This window comes from Hibiscus syriacus, unplaced genomic scaffold (assembly GCF_006381635.1).
Source record: "Hibiscus syriacus cultivar Baekdansim isolate YM2019G1 unplaced genomic scaffold, ASM638163v2 tig00110206_pilon, whole genome shotgun sequence".
Classification (NCBI taxonomy): domain Eukaryota; kingdom Viridiplantae; phylum Streptophyta; class Magnoliopsida; order Malvales; family Malvaceae; genus Hibiscus; species Hibiscus syriacus.
This window is the reverse complement of record NW_024062627.1, coordinates 788,957-799,805: the sequence shown is the minus strand read 5'-3', so window position 1 is coordinate 799,805 and position 10,849 is coordinate 788,957. Positions and strand designations below refer to the sequence as shown.

At 33.2% G+C, this 10,849-nt stretch overlaps 2 protein-coding genes and 1 pseudogene across 3 annotated transcripts; 1 reads left to right on the top strand and 2 right to left on the bottom strand.

Moving 5' to 3' along the window:
- Position 1: 1 nt before the first annotated feature.
- On the bottom strand, positions 2-1,671 carry LOC120219404 (protein PHOTOSYSTEM I ASSEMBLY 2, chloroplastic-like). 2 transcript variants are annotated; one of them, XM_039216220.1, is made up of 6 exons: positions 1,608-1,671; positions 998-1,077; positions 682-838; positions 471-563; positions 199-349; positions 2-154 (listed from the first exon to the last, which is right to left on the bottom strand). In XM_039216220.1, exons 1-5 carry the CDS (start codon positions 1,669-1,671, stop codon positions 219-221), a joined length of 525 nt encoding a protein of 174 aa, XP_039072151.1. In that variant the 3' UTR covers positions 2-154; positions 199-218. The 2 variants fall into 2 exon arrangements, with proteins under 2 accessions (XP_039072151.1, XP_039072152.1); XM_039216221.1 differs by lacking the exon at positions 2-154 and having other exon boundaries at positions 185-366.
- A 2,637-nt stretch (positions 1,672-4,308) lies between these two features.
- Positions 4,309-6,244, top strand: LOC120219235 ((+)-neomenthol dehydrogenase-like). The gene is made up of 4 exons (XM_039216078.1): positions 4,309-4,373; positions 4,453-4,714; positions 5,560-5,742; positions 5,837-6,244. The coding sequence occupies exons 1-4, from the start codon at positions 4,309-4,311 to the stop codon at positions 6,242-6,244; spliced, it is 918 nt and encodes a 305-aa protein (XP_039072009.1).
- Positions 6,245-8,738: 2,494 nt separating this feature from the next.
- Positions 8,739-10,082, bottom strand: LOC120219234 (annotated as a pseudogene).
- Between the last annotated feature and the right edge of the window lie 767 nt (positions 10,083-10,849).

Sequence of the window (10,849 nt, the reverse complement as noted above, 5' to 3'; positions counted from 1 at the left end):
TTTTATTATTTAATGGGTACAATTAATTTAGTGAACTGTATGCATAGGAGTAGATTGAAGAAATTCAATGTGCCCAATATAGGTCCATGAATTGCACTCCAGTTTTCAGGAACACATTCAAAAATGTTATACACTCGGACTGTTTTACATCCCGTAACACGCCTAAGACATCGCAAAATCCGTCCGTTGTACATCCCAGGCTTAGATGCATGACACGCCTAAGACATCGGCACAATTCGACCGTTGTACATCTTGTCAAGCAACTTCTTTGCATCGGGCCTCCTTAGAAGACCTTTATTATTTGGCAAACCAGTACCTAAACAAACAGGGCAAACCAGTTTTCCCCGACCTGCTCACACCAGTAGCCAGGGTTCAGATACATAACATATATATTCAAATCACAGAGGGTGCCGATTCAGCTCGAGTGCCATCGAGTATTATAAAACATGTAGTGGAAGAAGAGTGCATACCGTAACAATTTGGACATTCCGTAAACTCGTAAACATCCTTAGCACGTTTCCTGTTGAGAGCTTTCCATTTTCCTGTACCACCACACATATCACCTAAATAAAGAACAAATTAACATCTTGTGAATCAAAAAAGAGGATCAACAATTGCACACATGCACGGTTGACTTGGTTAGAATAAAGAGTATGAAAGAAATTGCAATGTGACACTCACAAAGTACAGCACCACTCCCTGAACAATTCCGGCACACGGCCCTTTCGTTACCGTCCATGGTCGTTGCAGAAGCAGAGTTGCTAGAACTGCCAATTAAAGCTAGATTTGAACATAAACATGCGAGACACAAACGCCGTGATGTCGATAACTCAGCTGACTGCAGAAAAAGAATAGTCAGAAGCGGAAATTAAGACTACAAGGAAGGTTGCAAATAATGAAATATTCATCCCGATCGAGTGCTAATCCCAAGTATAAAATGGCCTTAGGGCATATCAGTTTTTGACCAAATGAACAAAATGAAGGCGATGAGTGAAACCTTCTTCTTAGCAGGTTCGAATGAATCATTCGAAACTCCGGTGGCGGAGCTCTCATTTTCGAAAGTGGACCTTATCTGAACTGCAACCGACCTTGAGTTTGCTGTCGTTTAGAACAACAAAAGACAGTGTTCAAAACACTTGTATTGTTAACCCATAAATACAAAAGATACATGCTTTGGCAGCAGAAGGCGCAACACCTCAAATTCAAAGCTAAATGGAAAATCAACATGAACAAGGCCAAATTCTGCTCGTTTCTTTTCAAATAAATCGTATTACGTAATCCGGGAATTCAACATGAACTAGATATTATGAAATTTCTTGGGCTTCTAATCCAATTTTCAGTTAAAGCATCGAAAAGCACCCCACCCCACCCCAAAAAAAAAATCACTGGAAAAAACCCATAAATTCATTTGAGAAAGTTAACATGAAGGGATAATAAATCTTTCTGCAAAGGATTTTAATCACAAAGTTTCAGAAATTGGATAAAATTGTTTAGCGGGAATGAACAATACAAAAGAACCAAATGAATATAAAGTTTCAGCGGTCTAAAAGTAACACATCACTCCAATTCTTTACAACTAAATATATAAAGAGAAAGAAGGAACTTACAGTGAGATGATGGGGAAGATTTTAGAGTGAAAGATGGAAGCTGTGGAATTGAAGAGTAAGCCATAACTTAAAACTTCTTTTTTTCTGCTAAAATTTAACCACTGAAAATCTTGGAAATCATACTCATACACCCAAATAGATTAGATCCTGTGGTGACGGTCTACAATTTTGGCATTGGCGGGACCCATCTCATCACATTCTTTTTTACGTGGCATGTTTCAAATAAAGATTTTGTTGATACGATTAAACCTGTATATTTTTTTAATCTGAGATTTTTAATATACGACCAGTCGCAAGAGTAATGATTATGTTATAGAGTATAGTTCTATTAACATCATTTTCCTATCCATAATTTTGATTTTGAATTTTATTTAGAGAATATCAAATCATTTGTAGTTTAATTTAACAAGTATTAAAATTTTAAATATTTTACTTAAAATTAATATAATAAAAAATAATTAAAGGTCTAAGTAGTATTAATAATTTCTTTTTTGAGTTATATAACAAACACATATTCTTTTATAATTCTCGTAATTTATGGTAAAAGATTCTAGCGAAGCTGTAAGTATAGAGAGCTTATCAAGTGGTCTAAGTAGTCTAGAGCTATTCTCTCGATACTTTATAGTTTTCTTAGAATCTTTTATCATAAATTATGAAAATCATAAAAGAATATGTGTTTGTTATAAAACTTATCAAGTGATTTAAGTAATAATCATATATATAAGATTTGTATAATACAATTTAAAAATAATTAAATAAACATTAACTTATAATCAATTTAGAAAAGAACCGAATGAAATTTAAAATACATGTAAATTCGTCTCTCAATATAAACCAATATGTCTCCTAATTGAAACTTTTTGGAGCCCAATTTCTTAGAGCCCAAATGTGTTTGTGCATCATTAAATGCCCCCAACAATTAGGCTTCCATTAATCGTATCTTTAGAACCCTAATTGATTTCAGCCCACAAATCTCTCATCCCAATCACATCGATAAATTTCAACATAAACAAAATTGATGGTCATTGAAATACACTACATTGAGAAACCGTCAAGACTGACTTCGTTGATTGATTTAGTAGAATGAGATATTAAATATTTTTAAGCAAAGTTAGAAGTTTTAATCTTAGTATCCGTGAATGGAGCAAACTGAGTTGGAAGAGTCGTATCTATAATGAACCTCTAAAATACTCGAACCTAATTAATCAATCAATAGATCAAATAAGAGTGATTAAACAAAAAAAAAACATACAATTTTGACAATGATCAAAAACTCTTTGGAACACCATCTAACATTTTATGTTTTGTCGTTGAATTAGCCACAACCTATCACCCATTCTAGTATCAGATTCCCACCAGACGATTGTTCCCTTATAGTTGTCCGAAATCACACGTCATCTTTAAATATCATAGTATAAAATCATTTTTCCAGTTAGTAATCGTCTATTCATTGCTATCGACGAGGCTATACCGCCACCTAAACCAAAATTGAGTCGTCCAAACCTCTAATTGTTGCTTGCTTCTTGATTGAGTTCCTTAACAAAATTTCTAAATTTGCAGGCGCGCATATTCATATATAGTTTTTTTATTGGGACCAAACTCACATGGTTTAATATAGCTAGGTCTGCGTCGTGAGTGAGGAAGTAATAAAAGCAGAAATGAGTGCCAATGTATTCCAACTCAACTCTGTTGAGTTCTTAATTGGCTGCCTGATTTATCTATGCCATACTGAAGTGTAAGAGCACTATTCACACTTTGTTTACAATATTACCCTTTTAAAAGAACAAAAAAGAGAGAGGTCCCCTACCCTAGACTTTATAGGTTAGGAATTATTTGAGTTTACATTATGTTACAGCAATTATTTGGAATTATAAATTTCACCGGCCATCCACCATTCATTCTAAATTCTTGGATACCTCAACGTTGCATTAGTTAATTTTGATTTTCTAATATATATTAATTAAAAAATACTCGGATTTCTTATGTTCACAGTGTTTAAATTTCTATAATTATTATTTTATTCTAAAATTACTAAGTTTTTAAGTCATTGTGAATGGACCAACTTCTGACATGCAAACATTCGGCAGCCAAGTTGAAAGATGAAGCAGTTTATTTATTTATATTATTTATGTGGTCAAGACGAACGATTTCAATATGATGAAAAATGTATAAAATTAAAATAGTTCTTAGATTCGCCTTTCATTTGGAATATATGATTGTCTAATTTAAACCATTAATATATTCACTCGTATTTTTATTTTAACATAAAATAAATAATTATGTTTTATTGTATTTAAATTTATCCATTACAGTTGAAAAACTGAAATAAATAAATTAATCTAAAAGGTTAATCTTGTTATTAACCTACAGTTTCTTTTTTTTTTCCATTTACATTATGATGGAAAAAAACTAATATTTTATAAATGAAATACAAGTAGTGTCTGGGGTCAAACGTATGTTGGAAATCTTGGGATGAAAAAACTTAAAAGTCGAGAGATACCAACACGGCGTGGAATTTAGAAGACTTTCAACCTTTGATTTCATTATCAAAGCCCTCCTCGCCCCGCACTACACGCCCCTGATCTAAAAAACTATACTTTATAAAGTCATTCCCCTATTAATCTTATATTATATTTAATCGATCTACCATCTCTCTCTATATATACATTTATATCTAACACTTTCTCTGTATACAACAAAAATGGAACCAAAAGAAGTTGTTGATTTCTCTTTCTCTTCTCCAACTCCCCCCTCCTCATCGACTAGGTTTCTTTCCTTACATAGTCTCAAAGTTTAATTTCATTTATAGCTAACATTAATGGTAATTTTGACGTGCCATTTGCAGGTGGTGGAGTAAGGAGACGGTTGCCGTGGTGACCGGAGCCAATAAAGGCATAGGGTTTGCGGTGGTGAAGCGCTTTGCGGAGCTGGGTTTGACGGTGGTTTTGACTGCCAGAGATGTTGGAAGAGGAAACAAAGCCACGGAGACACTGAGGGAGCAAGGCCTTCACAATGTGCACTTCTTTCCCCTCGATGTTTCAAGCCCTGCCTCTATCAATGCCTTCGTTTCATGGCTCCGAGTTACCTTTCAAGGTTTGGATATACTTGTAAGTACTCATCAGTATAACCACAGTTATAAGTCGTTATAAAGTAATATATATTTATTTTTTTTTAATTTATTGATAAGATATACTCAGAAAACGAACCCAGAACAAAACTTTAGGGGTTGCACACAAAAAAAAATTCCATGAGAACTTAACTGAAATATAGAACCAGATTGTGTTTAGAGAACTAGGGGTTGCAAAATGAACTAGGAGTTATCCCTTTGTCAGGACAAAACTTTAGGAGAAGCAAAATTAACACTACTCGGAGAAATTTGAGGGGTTACCTGGGCTACCCCGAGCTACTCATAGGTCCGCTCTTGGATATATGTATCTCATAAATATAATCGCTCGAATTTAAATATTTTAAAATTTAATAATATGAGCAAGGACTCTTGAGATTATGAGCTGGTCTCATGTCCTAGGTTTGAACTGTGCTGGTTAGGAATCTTAGAAAAAAGTGGGGGATAGAGTGTTGGGTTCTTTGAGCCCCCGAAGATTGTCTTGTAGGATCGGATTCTTCCGCCTGACCTTGAGAGATCCTACGTTATCAAAAAAAAATTCTATTTTACTGCTTAAGCTGATCATAATATAAATTTATCATAGTTAAAAGTTGCATGTCATGCATGTGATGTGTGGGGCCTGAATTGCTGGACCAGCTTTACGTGCGAATTGCTGCACCAGCTTCACGTGCGATAATTCTTTAATTAATTTTATAGATGGTTGATTAATAATGTATTGGCCAACCCTAGTTGACTTAAAGGAAGCACTCTTTTTTTTTCTTTCTTTCTAATTTTTGAACTATTTTTAAAACAATAAAATCACTCTGAATCAACTGATATTCGTATCAGGTTAATAATGCAGCTGTTTCGTTCAATGAAATCGGCGAGAACTCGGTGGAGCACGCCGACACTGTAATCAAAACCAATTACCATGGAACCAAGCTACTCACTGAGTCACTCTTGCCTTTGTTTCGCCTTTCAACTTCCGTTAGCAGGATTCTTAATATTAGCTCCAGGCTTGGCTCCATTAACGTAAGATTCAAGCTTCCATTATGAAAAGTATTTCACTACAACAAATAAGCGCAAAGTGTTTGATTGATATAATTATATTTACGTTTGCATGCAGAAAATGAGAAACCTTGGCATAAAAGCAACTCTGCAAAAAGAGAATCTAACGGAACAAGAAATCGACCAAGTGGTGGAAATGTTTACGGAAGACGTGAAGGAAGGAAGATGGGAAAGTAGAGGGTGGCAGGAAATATGGACGGATTATTCGGTGTCGAAGCTGGCGTTGAATGCGTATTCGAGGGTGCTGGCAAAGAGGTTTGAGAATGAAGGTATTAGAAGAAGAAGAATAAGCGTTAACTGCTTTTGCCCGGGGTTTACTCGGACTTGTATGACGGGTGGGAAGGGCACTCACACCCCACAGGCTGCTGCTCAACTTGCTGCTTCTCTGGCTTTGCTACCTCCTCACCACTTGCCCAATGGAACATTTTTCCTGGGGTTTGGTCCTTATAACAAGTCTAGACTGTAGTGTTACCTCCGGATATACTACTCCGGAACAATAAATATCCTTAATTCTAAGTGTGATCCTACACAAGTCATTTTGACATAGTTTAGGGCATACTTTCTACTTCATGTTAATATTCATCAGTTTAATAGTTGACAGATGAATAGTTCGATACACACATACACTTCACTACTAACTGTTCAACATGGTTAATGGGACAAATTCAGTATGATCCTAACACTTTCTAACATGACTAATCATTGTGTTGTATGATACGAGAGTTTGGGTCATCCTTACTGTCAGTTATCCGAAAACAAATTGCGAACTTTGATGGTATGGATTTGAAACTCCATGAGCCTTTCATGAATTCAGAAAGAACCACATTCTTCATTTGGGCCAATTAAGAATCTTGATTTTTGTGATTTGATAAATATCAATACCATCTAGCCCAACACACTTCAATCCCTTTCTCAAAACGTGCCCTTTACCCATTTCTTGGCTAAATCATCAAAAAAAAAAAAAACCTGTCAATGTTTAATGAGTTGAGCAACTCTTGAGATGTTCGAATTCGACTCGGTCAAAATTTAATTAATGTTCGATTTTAATTTATTTGATTCGAACTCGAGCTCGACTCAAGACCTTAACGAGTTGAATCGAACAAATATGCTAAATTATTAATTAATTATTACCATTAATTTATTTATTTTCTAATAAACGATAAGAAAGATACAAAATTATTAACTAGTAATAATTCATTAATTACTAATTTACTAAATTTTACTTATAATTAAAAATAATAATATAAAGATTTTGGTAAGCTTAACGAACAACGAGTGTTTTTAACAAGCATAAGTAGAACAAAATTTTATTATGCTTTACAAGAAATAAGTCGAGTCGAAAAACAAATCCTTTTAATGAGCATAACTTGCTCGATAAGAACCACTAATGTCATCTAAGGAAAACGATTACTTTTACCTACATTTTGAGGTAAGATAATCAATTCAACGTATGAGTTTATTTTTAAGTTGAATCAATTTAGATCAAAATATTTTGAGTTTAATTTTTTATGGAAACGAAAAATATTGAATGATTACTCATTTTATGATTTTTCAATTATATTAATGCTCTATATATATATATATATATATATATATATATATATATATATACTATAATAAATAATTAAATTAATTAGTGTTTGAAGGTTTTTATACATAGATTGATACATTTGAGTAGGAGCTTGCTGAGTAACATTTACGAAAATTTTCAATACAATTTTTCAGATTATAACACTTTAGTTATCCTTTACATACATGTGTATTTATATTATCTTTTCAAAATTTTGATATGTAAACTCTATTAATATATTTTGTTTATCAGATTTGTCAAACATGGTTTCGTGTTTTATACTAATACTTTTATGCACGTTTGTTTATAATCCTACTTACTTTTTGGAATATTATATAAAACTTTTTATAATAATAGTTCAGTTAATATGTTTCATGTTTCTTTTTCTAATTTTAGTTTTTAAAATTTAAAAGTTTAATTTTAATTATTAATACTATTGTAATTTTTTTGTTAATTTCGTAGATGTGATATTCTAAAATAAAACTACATATAATTTGAAGTCATATCGTAAAAAATAACGTTATAAATTTGAACTTAACCGTCAAGAACGGAGCTGAAATCAAATATTGAGAGAGGTAAAGTACCTAAATTTAAAATAATGGAGATTTATTATGTATTTATTCTAAAAAATTAGAGGGAGTAAAAGTCTAATTTTACTTAAGTTTAAATTGATAAGGACCTAAAATATTATTAGACCATAAATTTGTCCATGTTAACAATGTTAATAATTAGATATGAACCCATTAAATGATCTTAATATTAAAAGGAAATGTTGATCTCATGGAGGTTATGGGTTCGAGCAATAACATTTGTAGAATGTGTGCATGTTATCAATAAGTTAAAAAAATTCTGAACAGATGCTACATTATGATTATTTCTAGGCTATTTAAAAGAATAAATTTGTATTCAAATAAAAAAAATTAAAAAAAATAAGAGTTAAGTTATAAATATACAAAAATTGACACTAACTTCAAAAGTATTATAATCTATGGATGATCACAACTGATATAGTAACACTTTAATTGCTGGCTAACATTTACTCTCCTTCAAATGGTCACAAATACATTAAGCTAAAATCCATTAAATTCAACTGCAAAAAGTTAAGATTCAAGTAATAACTAAATATCTCGTAACCATCAAAAGCTCTCATTAATTACGTTAGAGTGCAAACTATATTGATACGAATTAGCAGAGTAGGTATTGAGCAAATTACATACTAAGACTACAACGAAAAGAACGCACACTACTCGTACAAGGAATATAAAAGACACCGACAAAAAACATCATCTACAACTACAGCTGCATTATTATTACTTAAGAACACAACACCATATCCACACAAAAAATAAAGAGAAAGCTGCTGCATTCAGCTTATTTATGATCTTCTTTTTCAGACCTTAGAGTTTCACTTCTCTGTCAAAGATCCAACTGAATGGCATACTCGGTGCTTCCTTGGCCCTTTCTTGTGCTCTCTCCTTCAGCCTTCTAATTCTCGACGGAAGTGCGCGCAGGTAGTCCTGAGCTTTACGTCCCTGGCTTGAAAGCCCAGTTCGCTCCTTCACCTTCCATCGGTTCACTAAGTAGCTTAGTATATCAGCATAGTCCTTGGCAGTGTAAACCCCCGATTCTTTGTGCAACAGCTGAGTAGTGGTAGAATAGGTTGTAATCGCGACCATCATAGATGGACTCGCCTGGCATGCTGATTTTCTTCTTCATCATGGAGGCAAATGCATAGCCGTTTCATCAGGATCGATCTCAAAGAGCTTGTCAACAATTTTGGTATAGTCTGTCTCATGGCGCTTCTCGTCCAAGGCGATGGTACCGCAAATTTGAGCCAAGTTAATATCCCTATGCTCCTTGGCAAGCCTGCCTGTATTCCCGTGGGAGATAAAAGTTGCTCGTTCTTGGAATGAAGTGTATATGAATGTTCGATATGGACTGTTCTCCAGATGCAGATCCAATCAATATATAGGAGAACGAATTTAGAATGGAACAAATGATGAAAATATTACATATTACATGCTTGTATTGTTATTCTTACCACTCCTGATCCGATCAAATACTGGATTGTCTTCTCTATTTGCCTCGTGTCCACTCTCCCGCACAGGTATAGATACTTATTAAGCAGGTCGCCGTGCCGGTTTTCTTCGGCGGTCCAGTCCCTGGTCCAAATGGCCCAAGGGGTAAGGCTAGTACACGTTTCATCACGAGTTCCATCCAAGGTATCAAGCATTGTTTGATAAGTAGGAAGGGCTTCCTCCGTGATCATATCGCCGACCAATACGACAAAGTAATCATCAGGAATGTCCTTTGCCCTTTCCCTGACCTCCTTGACTCTCTCTTGAAATCCATCGGAATGAGGATCCGGAAGAAAGTCGGCGGGCTGCCAACATTTCTGACCGGCTTCAAGTGAGGCAGAGGGTTGTTCTCAGCCCAACCCTCCAGAGATTTAAAGATCTCCACCTTATGAGGCGGTATGGAGTGGGTGATCTGAGCAGGCGCGAAAGGCCTTTTCAGATTCCCAACATCTCCGCATTCAGTAAAAATAAATTCTATTTCACAAATATTACAAATTTTAGTAACCAAACTTCACCCGTTACAACTTATTTATTTACCAATTTCTTTTTATTATTATTCTGAAGTTATTATAAGATAATATTTATTCGAAAGACTCTAAATTATTCGACAATAAACATTTAAACGCTCTTATAAACGTCATACTCAAACTCGACATCTCTAAAGATAACAATTATTTCTTTAACAATCGAAGTGGTTTGATTATTTTGTCCATAATAATAACAATTTATCATTCACTTTTTAAGAATAATATTATCATTTTTCTTGATCGAATATATTTTTTAAAACCATGTGTAGTTAATATAAGATATAAATTATAAAACAGAGAAAGTAGTTTATATAAATACGATATAATGACTATTTTTTTTTCATTGGTAAAAGTTCAAAGAAATAAAAGCTTGCCAAACTTTTAAAAACAATTACTTTCTAAGTACCAATTAAAGGTAATTTAATGTTAACAAATTCTAAACTCTTTAAGTGATTCAAATTTTATTAATTTTGCATTTTTATACATATTATATATTGTTTTCCTTTTTGAATAAAATTTGTATTCATGAACAAATATATTTTACTATTTCATTGGTTTTTTTTTTTGCTTGGGTCACATTTTGCTATTTTTTATAGGTCCTCATTTTTGTTTTTGCCAATTTTCTTTTTCTTTTACACTTTCATTTTGAGTTTTTTTAGGAAAATAATATTTTCATCTAAAAGTATTAGGAAAATATTTTCGGATCTACAACATTTATTTTAGTGGCCTGAAAACTCGTCATGTCCTCCTAACAAATTTAAAGAAGAATATTATCTTATTGAAACTCGTCGTCCATTAAATTGAATAAAAAATTAAAATCTCTAAGAACTTGTTCAATTGGTACGACAAATTTCAATAAAATAACATCTTTTGGTACGTCAATAGATCTGTTAATT